Source organism: Onychomys torridus, chromosome 11 (genome assembly GCF_903995425.1).
Source record: "Onychomys torridus chromosome 11, mOncTor1.1, whole genome shotgun sequence".
NCBI classification, from domain to species: domain Eukaryota; kingdom Metazoa; phylum Chordata; class Mammalia; order Rodentia; family Cricetidae; genus Onychomys; species Onychomys torridus.
In genome coordinates, this window is record NC_050453.1 from 38,475,054 (window position 1) to 38,496,516 (window position 21,463).

Sequence of the window (21,463 nt, forward strand, 5' to 3'; positions counted from 1 at the left end):
CCAGAGACCAACATCCTGGGACAAGGTTGAAAGTAGCACGGGTCTTAGACCTGGGCAAAGGAGGCCCTTCTGTGGCTTGTCTCAGGACACATCTCTGGGGTCAAGGAGCTGCCTCTGTGTCTTCCTTGCCTTAGCCTTGTAGCTAGAGACTGTTTCCAGGATCCACGAAAGCCTCCTCTGCTCAGCCTACCACCCACAGCGCAAATACCCTGTGGGTGGTATTGTGTTCCCCAAAATATTGTGCACACTAATAAACTTATTTGGGGTCAGAGAACAGAACAGCCACAATATTAAACATAGCGGATAGGCAGTGGTAGCACACTTTAATCATAGCATTCCGGAGGCAGAGATCTACCTGGATCTCTGTGTATTCAAGGATACAGCCAAGCGAGGTGATTCACGCCTTTAATCCCAGAAGGTGAGCCTTTAATCCCAAGGAGTGATGGCAGAAAGCAGAAAGGTATATATGGCGTGAAGACCAGAAACTAGAAGCTTTAGGCTGGTTAAACATTCAGGCTTTCAAGAAGCAGTTCAGCTGAGATCCATTCTGGATGAGGACTCAGAGGCTTCCAGTCTGAGGAAACAGGATCAGCTGAAGAACTGGCAAGGTGAGGTAGCTGTGGCTTGTTCTGCTTCTCTGATCGTCCAGCATTCACCCCATTAACTGGTCTCAGGTTTGATCTTATTAATAAGACTTTTTAAGATTCATGCTACAGGGGCTGGAGAGATGGCTCAGCGGTTAAGAGCACCGACTGCTCTTCCAGAGGTCCTGAGTTCAGTTCCCAGCAACCACATGGTGGCTTGCAACCATCTATAATGAGATCTGGTGCCCTCTTCTGGCCTGTAGGGACACATGCAGGCAGGATACTGTGTACATAATAAATAAATAAATCTTTTTAGAAAATTTAAAAAAAATTCATGCTACAATATCCCATTTATACACACACACACACACACACACACACACACACACACACACACACACCGGGCTGCAGGAGCTGAGAGAGGCAACGCTTCAGTGCATGCAGCCCAGGCTGGGCCATACTTTATGCGTGTGAGGGGTCTCATGGCTACATGGCCAAGTCTAGAAAAAGAGCAAAACATTGCAAATTGACAACTGGACCACCTGTCCCCATGCTGTCACATTTCAGTATGGAGCCCTGGGGAGGGGGTCTCGGGATGCTGAAATTGAACTTGCTCTTCTACGTGTTATATTTACCAAGACGATATGGTAAGGATGATAACTTTTTTTATTCTAACAGTTTCTAGCTTGCAGTGTGTGTTGCGGGCGGGGAGTGGGGGAGTGGGGTGAGAATTCAAGCCCAGGGGCCTGAACAGGCTAGGCAAGCACTGCCCTACTGGTCTGCATCCCCAGACCCTTTTAAGACCCTGTCCCTGAGTTGTTTAGGCTGGCCTTGAACCCAGGATATCTTGACACTTGAGACCCTTCTGCCTCAGCACCAAGTATTCAGGGCAAGACTTGCAGTGGGAGGAACTATGCACATCACTTCCTCCAAGCACTCAGTCAGGTGTTTGGCAGTCCCCAGCTGACCTCACAGCTGCTCAGTCATTCTCTGGGTCCAGCTGTCCTGCTGCTAACCAGCGCTCTTTTCATTAGTGTCAGTCAGTCTTGCTGGTTTGGAACCAGCAGTTGATAGTGACAAGCGAAGAAGATTCTGCACAGCAATGTAAAGGCTGATGACGTTTGACCTTGTGGTGGTTTAAATAAGAATGCCCCCTACAGACTCATATATTTGAATGTTTAGTCAATCAGGGGGTAGCGCTGATTGAGAAGAATTAGAAGGATTAGGAAGTGTGGCCTTTTGGGGGGAGCGGGGGTGGGCTTTGAGGTGTCAGAAGTCCACACTCGGCTCTCAGCCTGTGGATCAGGATGTCGCTCAGCCGCTCTTCCAGCACCATGAGTGCTGCCATGGTGATAATGGACTGACCCTCTGAGACGTAAGCAAGCCCCCAATTAAATTCTTTCTTTTGTAAGAGTGGCCGTGGTCATAGAACAGTCCAAAGGCTTACCAAACTGATGTGCAAAGTGTGTGACGAGATCATGGGGCATAGAAACAAGATACAGAATGTGTGTGTGTGTGTGTGTGTGTGTGTGTGTGTGTGTGTGTGTGTGGCTTAGTGCTAACTACGGCACTGTGACAGGTCTTGACAGTGACTTGTCAAGTCTCAAGGGGTCTTGGTGAGACAGGTCTGGGACTAGCTCAAATTTCATAGCTCAAAATGGTTCAAAGTTCTTGGAATTGGCTTTGATGGAACTGGGTGCTTTCTCATGCTTGTAAATTAAAAGGAAAAGCAAACTGAGCCAAAGGTAAGTTTCCCTAGCAAGAAACATGAACCCAGCCACAGGCATGGAGATCCCGCTACTGTGTTAATGAGGCCCTGGGCATCCAGTCAGACTACAGAAAGCTACCACACACTAGGTGGCTATGGTCGGCCCCAGCTGACTAACATAGTTATTCCTCCCCACTGGTGAGTAGCAGGCATAATTTATGTGACCAATTGTCAGGCATTATTTAAGGCCCATTGATGAATGGAAAAAAGCCAAGATCTTGAAGGATAGCTAAAGAGACACCAGATGACTGACTTCCTTGAAGCTTCTTCACATGGTCACAGCCAGCATGCCCTGGCAGGACTTGGCAGGAACCCAGGCTGTGGCCCTTGCTCTCTTGAGAGCCTTCTCCTCAGCCCTCAGTTCAGAGCTGTGTCTTTGCTCTAAGTTTAGGGAATTAAAGTGGAAAGGACACTTGGTTCCCAGCATCAGGGGAGACTCAGGCAGCTCTTCCTAAACTTCATTCTCCAAAGCAGCCCTTGAAATAGGATGGCTGGATTGTGCCAGTTACCCTAGCATAATATTTTTATTTATGATTTTTAAAATGCTTATTTGCATTGGTGTTTTGCTTACACATTTGTCTGTGTGAGGGCATCGGGCTCCCCAGAACTGGAATAACTGACAGTTATGGGTTGCTATGTGGGTGCTGGGAATTGAACCCAGGTCCTCTGGAAGAGCAGCCAGTGCTCTAACCACTGAACCATCTCTCCAGCCCACAGCACAATTCTCACTAGCACCCTCTGTGGTGGGTAATCTTTAGTATCCACTTGATGGGATTTAGAATCACCATGGAAACACACCTCGGGGTGTGTCTTTGAGGGCATTTCCAGAAAGGTTTAACAGTGTAAAGAAGACCCACCCTGAATGTGGGTGGCACCATCCCATGGGTGAATACGAATGAGAAAACAGCACTGGGAGATGGCTCCGTAGGTTATGTACTTGCCAGGCAAGCATGGGGCCCCGAGTTTGGATCTGAAGGACCCTCATAACTTCCAGGTGGGTATGGTGCCCACTTGTAATCTCAGTGTACAGGACATCACCCCAAGTCTCACATGAACCATGAATCTAACCTGGGCTTCCCAACCCCAAAGCCTGAGCCCCTTCCTCATTCACAGAGACGTGAACTGTGTTGCTAGCTGAAACAAACCCAGAGAGAAATGGGCACACAATAAGCCCACAGTAAGATGAAAAGGGTGGGTGAGAGAAGGTGGTCACGATGCCTGGAGTGACTGAAAAACAAGAGTGAACTGCAGAGGATTCATGGGACGAAGAGTGAATTTATAAACCTTGAGTATAAAACAATGAAAACAGACAAGGAAAACCAGCTTATTTGCACACCACGCGCAGCCTCGCTAAGCATGGCAGAGTCCACTACCACGTTCTTTTGCCTCACCGTTAACATTCCATTTTTTACCTGATGGCCCTCATACTTTATATAGGTGTGTGTCCAATTCTGTGCATGTAAACACTTTCTTCACTTTATGATAAAGTCCTAAAGTTGTAACTGAATAACTATACATGTCACTGGGTGCCTGTGCTATAAGCAAACAAATGACTTTGGATATTTGTAGTTGATCACTTAGATGTTTATAGTTTATCTCTACTTTTTTCTGACTATAACTAGTAATGAGCTTTTCCCCCTGGTTCCATCCTTTTCCTTACTTATTTCCTGAATGTATTTCTAGAAATAGGGACATTGAGTCAAACAGCGTGAGTGTTATTTGAGGTAGGTGCTAACGTCACACACACAGTTAAAGATATTAACAGAGTCGTTTTCTTCATTCCGACTGCGCAGTGTTCCATGGAAGAACCCTGACTCATTTAGTGATTCTTGCATTGGTGAATCAATGCTTTCAGTCACACTCTTTACGGCATAGCAACATTCCGGCCAACAATGGTAGTCCCACAGGATTATAAACAAGCTGAGGTTTCCCATCACCTAGTGACATTCAGCCATCCTAAGACACAGTCACGTGTTCGTGCCGTAGTAAACAAACAATTGCCATACACAAGCACAGCCTGTGGGGCTGGCTCAGTGGTTACAATACTTGCCACGTAAGTACGATGACCAGGGTTCAGATCCACAGAATCCACTTAAAATGCCAGTTGGGCATGGTGGGGTTGTGGGAATTTTTCTGGAATAAGCACTGTGACGTCAACGAGCATAAAAGAGCAACGTCCCTGGTGAACCAAAGCCAGGACGGCTCCTGAAAGGCCTCAGTATCAGGTCCCGTTTGCAGCCTCATCTTATACCCTAAAATCAAATGGTAGGGATTCAAACAAGTGAGGTTTTACAGAAATACAGAGACAGTCAGTGGGTTAAGAGCAACAACTCAGTGTTCCAGCTTTTTCCCCAGGTCACTCTGTTCCCGGTAGCAAGTGAAGTCATGCTTGGCAAAAATAGGCAGTATAAGCTTTAAGTAAATCACTGAAGAAATCAATAGATCAGTATCTAATAACTGATCTTTTCTACTTTATTCTGTTTCAGTGGCCCCCCTGTAATTTCCAACCCTACAAGGTAGAAATGAGATCCCCAGAGCAAGCTGGCTAGCAAGACTAACCATAGCAGTAAGCTCGGGGGGTTTATTGAGAGACTCTGAATCGATAAAGTGGGAGAGAGGTGGGTGATGGTACCTGGCATCAACCTCTGGCTTATACATGAATGTGTGTGTGTGAGCACTCCTGCACTCTCTCTCTCACATGCACACACACACACCTACATAGATACAATCATGCATATACACACATATTCAAACAACACACACACACACAAACGGAAAAGGAAAGAATAAAATACAGTACATACCATTGTACACACACATAATACTTGATGACAAAGAACAGCTGTCACTAGTGTGTGTATTTCCTATACTACCCTTTTAATCATTAAAGTTTTTGTGTGTATATATGTGCAAGCACACATGCACATGTGTGTACATGTTTATGGAGACCAGAGAACAGCCTCAGGTCTCAGGAATGCTGTTCACCTTATTTTTGAGGCAAGGTCTTCCACTGGCCTGAAGCTCACTAATCAGATTAGGATGGCTGGCCAGTGAGTCCTGGGGATCTGCCTGTCTCTGCCTCCCCAGCACTTGGATTACAAGCAGGCACCACTGTGTCTAGTTTATCTACATAAGTTCTTAGCATGAAGCTCAGGTCCTCATGCTTGTTACTGGCTGAGCTCTATCCTTTTGTTAAAGCTTAACAGAGTCTCACTGTGTAGCCCTGGCTGGCCTGGGACTCACGATGTAGAGCAGGCTAGCCTTGGTTACAGCAATCTGACTGTGCCTGCCTCCTGAGTGTGTACCACTATACCCAGGAAAATGTTTATTTTATGTGTAAGTATATAAGCGTATTTATGTGCACCACATTTATACTTCCCACATCTCCTGTCTCTGCCTCCTGAGAGCTGTCATTAATGATGCAATTAAAATCCTTCGTTGAAAATTTTGGGAAAATCCCAAAGGAAGTAATTTATATATTCTAAATGAAATTATTACTTATACTTAAAAATTATATGGGGCTTAGAGATGTCTCCAAGGCCCTGTTTCCACACTTCTATAGCCACAGCATATAGGAGGTAGAGGCAAGAGGATTAAGAGTTCAAGATCATCCTCAACTATCAAGCAAGTTCAAAGTCAGCCTGAAAGAAGTCATGTCAAGTGGTTGACCTATACTATATCGGTTTGTGTAAATACACTCTGTAATATTGACATAATGATGAAACCACCTAACAGGACATTTCTGAGAACACACATCCTTCTTATAAGTGGTGTGCACTTGTACAAATACTTCTAAAAGCAATGTTCTTATGCAGGTACCTGTGCACATGTGCATCTGTGAAGAATAGGCTCCTTAAAAATAGAACTGGTGGAGTGAAGTGCTGAAGCCTTCCAGTGTATAGACACATATTCAATCCTGCTCCAGTCTCCTCTGCCAGCCCACCCTCCCTCCATCGGTGATAACGCTGCCTTGCTGCACATACTCAGCAGCTAGTTGCAGTCAGGTTAGCCAATGGGAGCATCTTGAAGGATATTTATCATTCAAAACTCTTGCCAAACCTGTCTACTTTGTATCTTCACACACACATACATACACACAGACACAGACACAGACACACACACACACACACACACACACACACACAATTTGGCTTGGTTTTGCTTGTCGGAATGACTTTCTGCCTTGGCCACTTACAATTATTTTAAACGTATTCTTCTGCCCCTACCACTAAATGCCTTCACAGACATCTTTCTCCTTCATCTTTATTAACTATTACTCTTATGTAGTGGTTGTCTTGGGTTCCCCTTCTCTCTATTTAGCATCATCTCATTCGCTGGTTCTTGCTGCAGGGATAGAACTTGGCTATCTGATGATATGCCCAAGAATATACACAAACTCAAACTTTAGCAAGTTTGTAAACCCTACTCTCCTGTATCTGTTTCTTTTCACCCTTGTATAAATTAGTATCTTCCTGTCTTTGAGAGTTACTAGTAATTTCTTTTTGTTTGTTTGTTTGTTATTCAAGACAGGGTTTCTCTGTGTAGTTTTGGAGCCTGTCCTGGATCTCGCTCTGTACACCCAGGCTGGCTTCGAACTCACAGAGATCCGCCTGGCTCTGACTCCCGAGTGCTGGGATTAAAGGGGTGTGCCACTGCCGCCCCACAAGAGTTACTAGTAATTTCTACTGATTAATTTTCTTTAGAAAAATTGTCCTTCCTTGTAATTAAAACCTGTAAAGGAAAACAGAGTCCAGAGGACCCAGGTTCAATCACTGGCACCTAAATGGTGGATCAGAACCATCAGGTCCCAAAGAACCCTGGAACAAGTCTCAGTGCCTGTGGCTCCTCCGAGCACTTCTCTCCCGGCTCCCTGCCCTAAACCTCTCCAACCCGGGGTCTAGGCTTCACTTCCCTTCCTCCAGCTTCTCTTTTTCCCATATCACCCAGTTCTCTTGGCTTCACTCTTGGCCTCTTGGCCCACAGCTCTTCTCTTGGTCTGCTTGCCTTCTCTCCTCTCTTTCTCTCTCACTCCCTCTACCCTCTCCTCTCATGGCCTTGTTTAGTCTGGACTCTTCCAGATGCCTTTGGCTGTTCTCTCTTTCATATCTACAATAAAACCCTCTCCTCAACCATCCCTAGGAGCAGCCAGGTCCTCATGTTCATTCAAGAACCCTCTAACCATCTTTACGTCCAGTCCCAGAGTGTCTAGTGCCCTCTTCTGGACTCTTCAGGTATTGCACACATGTGGTGTACAGTCAAACATGCAGGGAAAATTCACCTACACATAAAAATAAATAAAAATAAGGTTATACATAAAATAACTTCTTTAAACCCCCTCTTCTCATCTCCATGTCTCCTTTTTCTAGCACAGCTGGCAAATATCAGGAGTCTCCTCTCAGGGGTCCCTTCAGGCTTTTCTAAACATCCTGTGCACTGGCTCCTGGAAACCTTCTCTAAGTATATTCCAGTTGCTCGCTCAGACCCTTCGACCTTACATCAATTCAAACAGCAGGATGTCTCCCGTTTGCCTTCTTCCCCACATCTGCAGAGTTCACAAGAGGAGCTGGCAACAAAGTTGAGCAGAAAGCAGAAGGGAGCAAAGGCCAGAGGCACAAAGCTCAAGGTCATGAAGGTCACGATCAGCAGCGTCGTCATCAGGGACATGCTCTGGTAAGAGAAAAAGGGAAGACAGACTAGTTCACATGCACGTCCTCCAGCATAATTAGCCATGAGCTGATTACACATTCTTGCAGATCTAGACAGGACTTGCCTAAACCACCTTTACAAAACTCACAGATATGAAAAAAAAATTGTCTTAAGGGCCACTGTTTTCGTGGTCACTGCTGGCTCCGAAGTCCTGTGTTTACTAAGCTGGTTCTTGCTGTCAGTATGGCCCATGTACCACAGAAGCAAACTCAGGTTTGAGCTGGACTCTGTTATCTCCCTGCACACGTAAAGACAGCACCATTCCCATTTGAAGAGACGGCACCGTTAAAACGTGTGAAGGTCAGAGACTGCCCAGTGCCTAAGAGCCTTGCGCACTGCCTAGCTGCTAGGGTATTTAAATGGCTGCAGCTGGGTAAATTCAAGTTGCTTTCTTCGACCTGTCAAACTCACACCAACCAAACAACAGGGTACCTGCTGATTTGCTTGTTCCCCTAAATCTGCACAGTTCAGAAGAGAAGCTGAACCAGTGGAGCAGAAAACAGAAAAGGAAGTCTGTTTTCTGTCCTTTCAAAGAACCAGCTCGTTCTCGAACCGATCTTTGGTGCGGTTATCTCCATGTTATCCATATCTGCTCTGGTCTTTGCTACTCTTTACTTCTATGAATTTTCAGTTTAACTTGTTCCTGCTTTCTAGCTCCTTGAGATGCAGTGATCGTTATCTAATATTTTTGTCTTTTCAAAAGGTTATTTTATGTGTGTGAGTGTCTCGTCAGCATGCATGTCTCTGCACTGTGTGTGCCCAGTGCCCAGGAGTCTCCAAAATGGTGTTGGATCCTCTAGAGCTAGAATCACATGTGGCTGGGACCAGAGCCCAGGTCCTCTGTAAGAGCAGAGGATGCTCTTAACCACTGAGCCATCTCTCCAGCACCTGATACCTTCTTACCTTTTTGATGGGGCCACTGATTGCTGTAAACTTTCCTCCTGAAGGTGCTATGCTAGATGTGATCCAGTCCAATATGATGTTACCACTTTTACTTGTCTCAAGAAAATTTTAAATTGTGTTCCTTGATTTCTTCCTTGATCCATTGGTTGGTTGTTTTTTGTTTGTTTCTTTTTGTTTTTGTTTTTGTTTTTTGTTTTTGTTTTTTTGTGTGTGTGTGGTTTTCTTTTCCCCCAAAAGTAAATTGTTGCCCATGTTTTGGTATCATTGTCGATGGTTTTCTCATTACTGGTTTCTAGTTTCATTGTATGAGGACATGAAGAATCTTTGAATAGGATTTTAACTTTTAATTTCTAAATTTTTTTGTTTGTTTTTTGTTTTTTGAGACAGGATTTCTCTGTGTAGTTTTGATGCCTGCCCTGGAACTCACTCTGTAAAGCCCAGGCTGGCCTCGAACTCATAGAGAGCCACCTGGCTCTGCCTCTTGAGTGCTGGGATTAAAGGCGTGCGCCTCCACCTCCACCGCTGCTGCCGCCACCACCACCACCCGACTTAACTTTTAACTTTTAAATTTTGGTGAGACTTGTTTTATGCCTTGTCGTATCATCGTATCATCTTATCGTGGAGAATGTTCCATGTATTGATGGGGAAAAAAAAAAAAAGAGTATTTGGTAGTAGCTGGGTGGAATATTTTACTTCAAGTACAATTCGCCTCTGCTGTTCCTTTGCTGACTTTCTGCCTCAGAGATCTGCCCACTGCTAGAAGCTCAAGTCCCATGATAGCTAATTTTGATTGTCAGCTTGATCAGATTAATAAACACCATATCATTAATAAAGCATAATTTTGTTTGGGTCTGTGAAGGTGTTTCCAGAGGGGACAAGGAAGGAAGAAAGGTCCACACTGAATGTAGACAGCATCATTGTTATTGGGGAAATTGAGAGCCCCTCTTTTGCAGAGGCATTTCTTAGTCTCATTGGTAAAAGAATTTTTAAGAGTACTTGAGAGAAGCTGTGTGGTGGTGGTGGTGGTGGTGGTTAGAGACAGAGCCAGGCGGATCTCTGTGAGTTCGAGGCCAGCCTGGTATACAGAGTGAGATCCAGGACAGGCACCGGAGCTACAGAGAAACCCTGTCTCCAAACAAACAAGTATTTGAGTGCTGGAGAGATGACTTAGCAGCTACAGCACTGGCTGCTCTTCCAGAGGACCTGCCTTCCACTCCCAGGCCCCATACGTGGACACACAACCATCTGTAACTTCAGTTGCACGAGATCCAGCGCCCTCTTCGGACCTCCATAGGCCACCTTCTGCCCATGTCCTGAGATCCTGAGTGAGGCTGGATTCAAATGTAATGGACTGATTTCCAGCCAGGATAGTACTCAGACCATGGACTAGTCACTGCCCACTGTTCTCGTCCAGAAGCTACAGTGGGAAGGAAGAAACGGTAGAGCAAAAAGACATGAGCGGTGTGCTGTTTGAAAGGGAGGGAGTGTGGGTACGTTTAAAGCTGCAGGCGAGGCAGGTATGAAAGCAACTGTTAGCATCAGGCAGGGTACAGCTGGGGCTGGGGCCCAGCTGGGAGAGTATGGTGGCCCACCTCCAGCCACAAGAGGCAGAGGCAGTGGATCTCTGGAGCAAGCTCACTTGCCAAAGCAACTGAAATGCAGAGCTTGGGGTCTGGTGAGAAACCTCACTATATAAGGTTCACCGCAATGGGAGAAGACTTCCAGTGTCCACATCTACACACATACAGGCACACACACACAAGCCATTGAGAACTTTCAAAGATGGATGAAATACATTTGCATTGTGAGATGAAAATGAGACTTTGGGGGCCCAGGATAGGATATTATGATTTAAACTTGCGTTTGAGTGACAAGAGGTGGAGTTACAATGGTTCATCTCCACTGTCCCCTTGACTATTTAGGACCATCGTGGATTCTGCCCCTTTACCCTTTTTCCTGTCCTGTTGAGGCTGTGCCTGAGTCTCTCAGCCACAGGGACCTGCACAGTCTTAGAGGACACCAGGGCCAAGGTGATGGGATGGAGGCCCCTTGGGATTTTTCGGGATGATGTGCAGACGCTGCTTTTCAAAAACACACATCTCTGGGAGCCTGTAGTTACTCACTTGAGGCAAAAGGGACTCTTCAGACCCTCATCTGACAATCAGGACCTGGCAGTGGACATCGGCCTAACAAAGCAGCAGCCCTCCCCCTCCCTTCCCCCCCCCCCTCCTCTGCCCCCACCCTAGCCTTGCCTGGGCTTGAGTCCCAGACAGTTTACAAGGAGACAACAGTTCCTCTCCTCCAGCAAGCGAGCGGCTAACCTGCTGTGTTGATTCCACCAGTTAATAAATGGCTGGAGGAGGTTTAATTGCATCGGAAGAAATTGACATCAGGTGCTTAGGCTCCACTCAATTAACTTGTGTTCCTAAGGGGAGGGGGTGGAGCAGGAGCAGCAGCCATTAATTACCTGTCTGAGTGCCAGCTGCATCCTGCATTTCTTCTCTTCTTTAGTCACCCAGGAAGTGAGCGAGGTCACCCTGCTAACAGGAATTTGGGGTCACTGGTGGTAGGGGGCTCCCTCTGAGAGAGCAGAGAGCCCCCTGGTCTAATGGGAAGTGACTTTCAGTGACCCTTCCTGTCTCTGCTGGGAAGAATGTCATCCTCTAGCTCCACCATCCTGGCCTCTTCACTGGCTCTGTGCTGATGTGCCTTTGGCTCCTCTGACTGTCCACCTCCAGACTGCTAGTGTACTTGGCCGCAAAGACACAGAACCCAGAACCAGTCTTGACATGGGTACCAGATGATGCCACCAACTCTGCAAGGTCACCCCTCCTACACACGTCCCACGCCACCCCTGCTGTCTCCAGACTGAAACCTCCTGGAGTCGTTCATTCCTGTCTCACTTCCCAAAAGGGCCAGATGGTAAGATACAAGTCTGGCACGATACAGACTCCTGCACCCACCCAACCACTGTGGCTGTGACTCTGGGAGGGTCGGGGTCTCTAGTTCTTAATCTGTGGCTCAGTACCATCAATCTGCTTCAAGAAAGCACTCCAGGGAACACCTCAGCTGCTGGGGAAATGCGTGGAAACCTTCTGGAATGAGAGACAGCAGGCTGAGTCAGGACGTCCCAGGGCTTCTGCAGGTCTATCTGTCTCGGCCTTGCTGTGTGAGGTTAAGCAAGTTACTCATCCTCTCTGCACCTGGCTTCTTCCTGTTACATAAGATATCAGGGCCAGCTCTCATAGTCTTTTTACATTTCCACAAATCACTTTTCTAACCTGAAAATCATGGGAGCTGGGAAATACAGAAAGGTCGAGGGGTGGTGCAGACAGCAGAGGGACCTCTCCAGCCACTTCCGCCTGAGTAGATACAAACCAGAGGCAAAGGAATAGCATCAGACTGGAGGGGTGTTGACTATTACTCATGACTGGCAAAAACACAAGTCTGTAAAAACACACGCAACTATCTCCTGGGAATGAGTTTAAAAGTAGCCAGATGGGCCCACAGTGTGATGTGACCGGATTGTTTGTTTTGTTTAAAGGGGAAGTAGGGGTTTCTCCTCTGACTATACCTTAAAAGGCTTCTTTAAAAAAAAAAAAAAAAAAAAAAATGTTCTGAGCAAAATCCAGGCAGCACACTTGTTTAATAAAATCAATCATCTTTATTTTTATTGTAGATGTGTGTGTGTGTGTGTGTGTGAGTGTGTGTGTGTGTGTGAGTGTGTGTGTGTGTGTTGCTGTGGGTTCATGGATTTCATTCTCACACTACCTTGTAAGATAGTGTGCACTTTTATTGGCTAGAGAACCAAGAGGGGCTTAAACTTGGCTCTTGCCTTTGTGTGTTTAAGGGCTGTTGTGAGTTTCCCTTAGCCCAGGCTAGCCTAGGCAAGCACACCAGCTCCATTCCTGGGGCCCCTGGCATCTCCTTGCTTAGCCGTTGGGTATAAGGGTATAAGGCACACCCAGCCTCTTTTGTTGGGATTGTCTCATTAATGGCGCTACAGGACAGAGCCCTGAGCCAGCCACAGCTGTTATACCTTAGGGTTGGGAAGGGGGCATTCATGGCTCAGCAATGGCTTTGCCAAAGAAATCTTCCTATCAGCTCTTCACCAAATTACAGATCTACCTTATTTGTGTGGCGTGTGGGACTGGATCCCCACTGTAGATTTAGCACATGGCCAGAATGGGGGACCTGTCCTGAACACTCTGTGGTCTTCTGACTTCTAGGAATATGCTTTGAAATCTCAAAATTCAGTAGGAGCAGCCCCAAAAGGCCTCAGTTCCCAGCTTGAGACTGGACAAAGTCTGGCCAAATGGGGCTCCCAACATAGCAGCTTACAACAAAAAAGACAGCCAGTGAGGGATTTAGCTTGTAAAAGGAGTCTGAATCTTGAACCTGTCCTTAGAAGTGACCTCCTACTACCTTTACAGCTGGCATTACCATTCAGACCTGACTTACCGTTCAGAGAGCGAGAACGTCCTTGAGAAAAGAGAGCCTGGTTGAGCCAGGTGACGGTGGTGCACATCTTTAATCTCAGCACTTGGAGGGGAGGCCAGCCAGGTCTAGAGAGTGAGATCCAAGACAGGCACCAAAACTACACAGAGAAACCATGTCTGAGAGAGAGAGAGAGAGAGAGAGAGAGAGAGAGAGAGAGAAAGGGTCCTGGAGAGATGGCTCAGAGGTAAAGAGCACTGGCTGTTCTTCAGGAGGTCCTGAGTTCAAATTCCAGCAACCACATGGTGGCTCACAACCATCTGTAATGAGATCTGGTGCCCTCTCCTGGTGTGCAGGCATACATGGAGGCAGAATGTTGTATACATAATAAATAAATAAATCTATAAATCAGAGAGAGAGAGAGAGAGAGAGAGAGAGAAGGGTATCTGTAGTGGTTTGAAAGACAATGCCTTCCCTGGTGGAAGTGGCACTATTAGGAGGTATGACTTTGTTGGAGGAAGTGTGTCACTTTGGGGGCGGGCTTTGAGGTCTCTTTTGCTCAAGTTTCCCTCAGTGTGACAGTCAGTTGACTTCCTGTTGCCTGCAAGATGTACATTCTCAGCAACAGCACCATGTCTGCCTGCATGCCACCATGTTCTAGGTCATGATGATAATGGACTGAACCTCTGAAAGTGTAAGCAAGCCACCCCAAGTAGATGTTTTCTTTATAAGAGTTGCTATAGGGAGCCAGGCGGTGGTGGCGCACACCTTTAATCCCAGCACTCGGGAGGCAGAGGCAGGCGGATCGGTGTGAGTTCAAGGCCAGCCTGGTCTACAGAGTGAGTTCCAGGACAGGCTCCAAAGCTACACAGAGAAACCCTGTCTCGAAAGAAAAGAAAAGAAAATGAGGATGGGATGGAATATGATCTTCCAAGTCTTGAAGGCCTTCCAGCTTGTCTGGCTACTCAACATCCACAGGCAACTCCCACTAACACCCCCTCTTCTCCAGCAGGGACTGATGATGCCCTTGGCCATGATACACCCCCAGCTGCTATCTGCTCATGCTCAGCCTGCATGATTGAGCCACCGATGCTCCAGCTGTTTCCTGTGAGTATAAGGCTTTTTTCCCAGAAGTACTTGGGCTCCAGGTAGGAAGATGGGTGTAGAAGGGGTGTCATAAAACCCTGGACTCAGAGAGCAGACCCTCAGAATTCCTTAGAGAACAATAACTTGTCCTCTTTGGTGACTCCTGGTGGCTGGCCACCACTGAGTAGTTCTGTCCCAGATCTGATAGGACTTGCATGGAAACATGGGAACTTTCTTCTCCTTCTCACGAAGCCCCTCAAGAGGCAGAAGTTTTGGTAGAAATCCACAACACTAGCCCTGGGACATCTAAGGGAAAGTCTTACAGGGTTTTTCCATAAGCCCTTGTCTCCTGAAACATCCCACAGGAGTGGGCTAAGGCTTTCAAAGTCAGTGTGGTGGCTTCATATCTGCCATGCCAGCACCTGAGGGTCTCAGGATTGCTACAAGTTTAAGGTCAGGCTGGGCTACATAGAAAACTCCAGACCAGCCTGAGATACAAATTGGAACCCTGTATCATTAAAACAAAAAAACAACAAAGCAAAAACCAAAGAAAAGGCCAAGACTTTCACTGCCCTGTTCCTGCCGGTCACATGGTAGGACTCTGTCTCGCAAGCAAACGTCCGCGGTATGCGTGGAAGCAGGGGAGGGTTTATTGATGTTGTAATGGCATCGTATAAATCCTCTCCAGCATGAGATTTGTCTCCTCCTCCCACCTACCCACCAGATGCTTCAGGAACTCCCAGAAACATGGCCTACCACACATCTGGGCGAAGTCACATCCATCTTCAACAGGAATGCTCAATTTTGTGGATGGAATTAAAAGTTGTGACTTGCTGTCCCCTAGTGGTCAGTTAAAGTAATAACTATCAGTCTGCAACATGTGACCAGAACCAATTACCCAACATTTTTTAAAGCATGCCTGCTGTGTAGGATGGCGTGATGTATAACACTGGGAGCAGCAGGTATGGGAAACAGTGTAACACAGTCCATGGTTGCAAAGGATTTACAGCTTAGAAGAAGACTCAAGATATTTCTGCATTAAAAATTGACTAGCAGGGCTGGAGAAATGGCTGAGCAATTAAGAGCACTTGGAGATTTTTGCAGACGCCCCTGATGCAATTCCCAGCATCCATGTGGGAGCCATCTGTAACTCCAACTCCAGGGGATCCAAAACCCTATTCTGGCTTCCTCAGGTACCAGGTACACGTAGAGTGTCCATACATACACACAGACAAAACCCTCATTCACATAAAAGAAAAATAAATACACATTTTGTTTGTTAGTTTTGAGACAGGATTTTTCTGTGTAACAGCCCTAGCTGTCCTGGAACTGGCTTTGTAGTCCAGGATGGCCTGGAACTCACAGAGATATCTGCCTGCCTCTGCCTCCCGAAGGCAGGGATTAAAGGCATGTGCCCCACACCTGACTTAAACATATATTTTTAAGTTGACTAGAACCCACCAAAATAAGACTTGAGGAGTAAACTCTGGAAAGGCATTGCTCCTCATTTGTCCGGAAGCCTGTTTGCTTCGTGCCTCTCCCTAGTGTGTCCCAGCCTTTCCAGACCCCATTGCAGTTTTCAGAGCCCTGTTCACCACCCCCACCCCCCCCCCATGCTCTTCACCCCCTGGGCTGTGTCACTCATCAGCGCCACCTGTCTCTCAGCTTGCAGGATGCATCTCAGACCTTGTAGGGAGACATCTTCCTCAGTACCCAGCACCCTCTCTCCATGCACGGCACCACCCCTGGTCTATGGTCAGTATCATAGGGTGTCTAAATCCCTGTCCATCGCCAAACTCTAAACTCCCTAAGGACTAGGAGTCCCGCGGGGCAGGAACGCCAGCTGAGGGGACAGTGGGAGGTGAGAGGGAAAAGTCAATGGTGGTGAGCACCCAGGACAGGCAGGGAGGGGGAAGCCTTTGAAGCTGGGTCCGGATGACTGTTCTTTCGCTCTTTTGAAGGTGATGGGAAGTCCTGAGTGGCCTTTGGTGGTATCTGATCTTCTTTCTTGTTTATTCAAATCTTACACATGCTTCAAGGCACCAAGAAGCCTTTCTTGGCTGCTCCACTCCTGAGCCCATGTCCCCTCAATTCTGGGACCTACTGCAATGCTTTTCCATGGTCTGCTCTTCACGTCTTATTTTGATGGATGCTGGCCCACTTAAAAATATACATTTGGGGTTGGGGATTTAGGTCAGTGGTAGAGCGCTTGCCTAGCAAGCGCAAGGCCCTGGGTTCGGTCCTCAGCTCCGGGAAAAAATAAAATATATATATACACACACATTTATTTTTCAGGCAATGCTAGAAAGATGCTGGAGTCAGTCACATGCAGGCATGGGAGGAAGGAGCTGATAAAGGCCAAACTACAGGGAAAGGAATGGGTTCAGACACAAGCCCAGGGATGTTAGTTACGGAGCCAGTACACCAGCTCAGCCTGAACTGGAACAGAAAATGGAACAAGATCAAGAGAATTTGAGATATTTCAGTCAGAGCAGCTGGGCACATCCTATACCCTGCGTGCCAATACATCACCCGAGAGCTTTTTAAAATGCAGACTCCTGCTCCTCAGGCCCTTCGTGGGTGGGAGATGCCTTGTTGCTAGCACACTGCTGGTCCACAGACCAGTCAGCAGTAGCAAGGCTGCCACCTCTAAATGAAGTAGAAGCTGGCTTTTTAGGAGTACCTGCTGGGCAGGTGGTACCTTGGAGTGAAGGAATGGGTACCCCTTCATCCAGGTGACCACACAGGATGCAGGACTTGGTGAGCAGGGGGTGGGTGGCTGAGGCCCAGATGCAGCGGAATCATGACAGACAGGGAGAGCCCAGGAGTGGACATCCATCTGGAAAGCAAAATAATGTCTTTATCTTGTGTATACTGAGTTTGAGGTAACAGTGGGACATCCAAGAGCAACGCTGAGATGAGAATGGGTGGAGATTAGGGAACACACTAACCCCGAGGGCCCTTTCTGGGGAGTCACATTCTCTTCCCAATATCTCAGTGCTTTTTGTTGTCTTACAGGTCATCGTTCCCTACACGGAGTGTAAGTCCTCGAAGTCATCCCTCCATCCTCCAGCTATGAAGCCCCCGCTGTCCTCCAGGGGTGGGGGTCCCCATATGCCTGGGAGGCTCAGAAACCTCCACACACCGGCCTGAATGGCCTCACCTGGAACTTGGCCCCAAGGACCAGGACCAGTTTCCCTACTCTGACCATGGCCTTCCAGGAGCCAGGATGCTGGCTGCCAGCTCACTCTGGGCTCTTGTCTCCAAATGTCCTGAAGCCATTGATAGCTGTGCCCCAGAGATAAGTGACAGAGAGCCCGACTTCTTTTTTTTTTTTTTTTTTTTTTCCGAGACAGGGTTTCTCTGTGTAGCTTTGCGCCTTTCCTGGAACTCACTTTAGAGACCAGGCTGGCCTCGAACTCACAGAGATCGCCTGGCTCTGCCTCCCAAGTGCTGGGATTAAAGGCGTGCGCCACCACTGCCCGGAGCCAGGCCACATGGAATTCCAGGCAAATTTGTCAAAGCTTCAGTGTGGTGCCTCACATGTAGAGCACTCATAATAAGTAGCTGTTTCAAAAGGTTAAAGTGAGGATTCCTGAGCCATTTCCAGGGGAGAGAGAATATTTAGCATAATGCCTCACAGACAAAGTCCTTCCAGTAGTCCCTCTTGGAGCTGCAGAAGCACGGAATCAGAAGTGCAGAATCAGAAGGAGGCAAAGTCAGGAGCGGGAGGGATGGCTGGGTCAGCACAGGGCTTGTCTTGCAAGCATAAGGACCGGAGTTCAGTCTCCGAAGAGGACCTGAATTTGATGTGGTGTGATGGTGGGCATTTGTAATCCAAGGACCAGGGAGTCAGAAACAGGCAAATTTCTAGGGCTCCGTGGCCATCTAGCCTAGTCTACTGGGCGAGTTCCAGGCCAGTGAGAGACTGTCTCAGAAAAAAAAAGAGAATGGTACATGAGAACAACACCCAAGGTTGTCCTCTGACCTCTACAGGAGCACACACATGTACACCCACATACACACAGACATACATATGTACATAATGATAATAATAATAATAGAAGGAGCAGGAAAAGAGAAAGACCAAAAGACTAAAGGAGAAACAGAGCAGTCAGCATGCTGCCTGTCTTTCCCTCCGGCAGCCGCGGCCCCCACCCCACTCTGGTTTAAGCCTAGCTAGTCCTCTGCCTTCGGGAAGCCCAGGCGGGGCCTGGGTCCACTCAGCTCCTGTTCTCCTACCTACTACTGAGCAGAGAATGTGGATCAACTATCGCTCACTTACCGGCATGCGTCTTTGCAGAGTTTGATGGGGCGCCGGGCGGATGACAGCGGGAACAGTTGTGATCACTGGCGGAATCCTAGCTACAGTGATCCTCCTCTGTATCATTGCTGTCCTGTGCTACTGTAGGCTCCAGGTGAGTCCCATGGGCCCATGGTCAGAGGCTGGGAGGCCACCAGCAAGTCACTTCTCCATGATGGGGGCAGAAACTGGAGCTCCACTACGGAGGCAACAAAACCCAAAGCCATAAAATATGAGAAGCCTAAGTCAGAAGGGAGCTGTGCACGTACCCCCGACACAGACACAGACACGCGCGCGCACACACACGCGTTCCCTGCACCCTACAGAGGCACTGGGGTGTCCTGGGAAGATACAGGGCCCTCACATTCACCTTTCCAATGCACAGGGATTGGTAAGAAAGCCACCACCCTGGGAGACTCTCTAAGCTACAGCAGCATCCCCCAGCTTTGTCTTTGCATGGTGTATGTGCCTCCCGTCTCTGCCTCCCTGTCCACCAGGACACACTGAGAAACAGGGAGAAGTATTGGCCCGGTAAAGCTGGGAGTACATGGGATGTGGGGCCTCCAGTTCACCGACAAAGTGGCTGGCACAAGGCACTCAGTGAAAGGTGGAGGAGGGCTGTTCCCGTGCACGCTCACTGGTGTTGGGAGCAGGGAGACCTAGGCTGCTTCTCAAGCATCCCTTTTCCTTCTCCCCAGTATTACTGCTGCAAGAAGAGCACAGATGATGAGGATGCTGAGGAGGAGGAGGAAGAGGAGGAACATGACCTTCCCATCCATCCCCGAGCCCCCACCTGCAATGCCTGCAGCTCCCAAGTCCTGGATGGCAGAGGCAGCCTGGCACCGCTCACCAGCGAGCCTTGCAGCCAGCCCTGTGGGGTGGCCAGCCACTGCACCACTTGCTCCCCATACCGCACCCCCTTTTACATACGGACAGCTGACATGGTGCCCAATGGGGGCGGAGGCGAGAGGCTCTCCTTTGCCCCTACACATTACAAAGAGGGGGGAACCCCATCCCTCAAATTGGCAGCACCTCAGAGTTACCCGGTGACCTGGCCAAGTTCTGGGCATGAGGCCTTCACTAATCCAAGGGCTATTAGTACAGATGTATAATCCTTTCACCCCAGTCTGCACACACCCAACACTGTCCCAGCAGGAGCAATGGAGTGGTGGAGAAGACCCTCCAATCACCCCACAGGAAACCATCTCAGTTTCTCTGGCTTCCACAGCAGAGGGTTCACTAGGATATGAGCTATTAAATGCATTGAGGACCAGGGCGGGACCTATGGCCCGGAAGTGGCGACTTGATAAGTCTGCGATGTCTCCAGTTTCCCTCTGGAGATTTCCCTCTAACAGCCAAGCTCGACCACAACCCCTTCCAGTAAACCTAAACCCTTGGCTTTGCTGGGCTGTGCAAAGGAGCACCAGGGAAGGCTAAGCAAAGGCTCTGGAGGCTTCCAGAGACCTTGATGAAGAGGGCGTGCCTAGAAGAAACGGACACAAAGGGAAAGGTGAGGACTAGACATTCCAGGATTTGAGAGGATCGAGAGAAAAAACTGTTAAAGGAGCCCCCCAACCCCCGCCCGCCCCAGCTTTGCTTGCTGGAATTTGCCAATGAGCTGATTTCCAGTCTTTATTTACTCTGTTTGCCTGCTCTGATAGGTATATGTGTTCTGGAAACAACCCATCTGCTGTCTCGACCCTCCTCATGAAACACATCAAATTGACGCTAAGTGCCACAGCACACAGCTGTTTATGGGGACCATAGCAAGAAGAGTCTATACAACCTTGTTTCCCCTTTGAGTCTTTTCTTATGGCCCCTGCTAGAGAAGCTTCCCTACGTTTTAGAAGCCAAGTGAACAGCTCTTTCTGCTTATCCCTGTTCCTCCATGCTTAGCCACAGATGCGGATTCAACCCTGTGAGGGTGTGTGCATGCCCATTCCCAGGGGCAGGGGTACCCTACTCATCACCAGCAGCAGCCATGTGACTTTGCCTCCTTCAAGAGCTGCAGAGCAGAAGGGTCCAGGGTCCCAACAAGAAAGAAAAATCTGGTCCTCCAGCAGCTGGACCAAAAGGCAATTAAAGTGGCCAGTTTCCATGACAACCAGGAGGGACCAGAGGCAATGCTGCAGAGTTAAGTTCCCATGCACCTGCACAAGCTCCTCTAGAGGCCAGTGCATCTCTTGAGCATCCATCTATGATGTAACATTATGAACAGGACCATTTATCGCATCAGGGGATGTGGCCTTTTTCCCCCCTGAGTTCTGGGGAGGGGGTGTCTCCTGAAGGTTGGCCGTGTCTTAGTAATTAGACTTCAAGCTTGCTTGCCCTCCCTCCTTCGGCCCCCTAACACTCCAGTCTCTTGGTGACAAGCTATTTTTCTGTCTTATTCTAGTCCCAAGTCCCCACACCTCCCACTTATCACCAGCAGTGGCCTTATGGGTTTGTGTTGCTGTTTGTTTGTTTTGCTTAGTTGTTTTTGCTTTTTTGTTTTGTTTTAGTAAGTATACCTGATAAGTTCTCCAGTTACCTCTGTGGCTCAAGGGTCACTGTCCCCACTTCTAAGGGGGTCTAGTCAATGCCCGCATATTCCTGAGTCACAGAATGCTGTGGAGGGTGGCCCAGGAGAAGAGCTGGTCTTTCTCTTGAACTCTTGGTTGGTTGCCTGGTTGGTTT

The 21,463-nt window shown here is 48.0% G+C and overlaps 1 protein-coding gene across 3 annotated transcripts in view; it reads left to right on the plus strand.

The window, feature by feature from the left end:
- Positions 1 to 20,576, plus strand: part of Fam163a (family with sequence similarity 163 member A) — a 79,064-nt gene extending 58,488 nt beyond the window's left edge. The window contains exons 1-5 of one of the 3 annotated variants that reach the window (XM_036202845.1): positions 7,920 to 8,022; positions 14,408 to 14,505; positions 17,503 to 17,524; positions 18,788 to 18,902; positions 19,486 to 20,576. In XM_036202845.1, coding sequence (XP_036058738.1) covers positions 18,810 to 18,902; positions 19,486 to 19,899 — 507 coding nt within the window. In that variant the 5' untranslated portion in view covers positions 7,920 to 8,022; positions 14,408 to 14,505; positions 17,503 to 17,524; positions 18,788 to 18,809 and the 3' untranslated portion in view covers positions 19,900 to 20,576. Of the gene's footprint in view, positions 1 to 7,919; positions 8,023 to 14,407; positions 14,506 to 17,502; positions 17,525 to 18,787; positions 18,903 to 19,485 lie in introns of those variants that run through there. The other 2 variants (XM_036202842.1, XM_036202843.1) reach the window with 2 other exon arrangements.
- Positions 20,577 to 21,463: the final 887 nt, after the last annotated feature.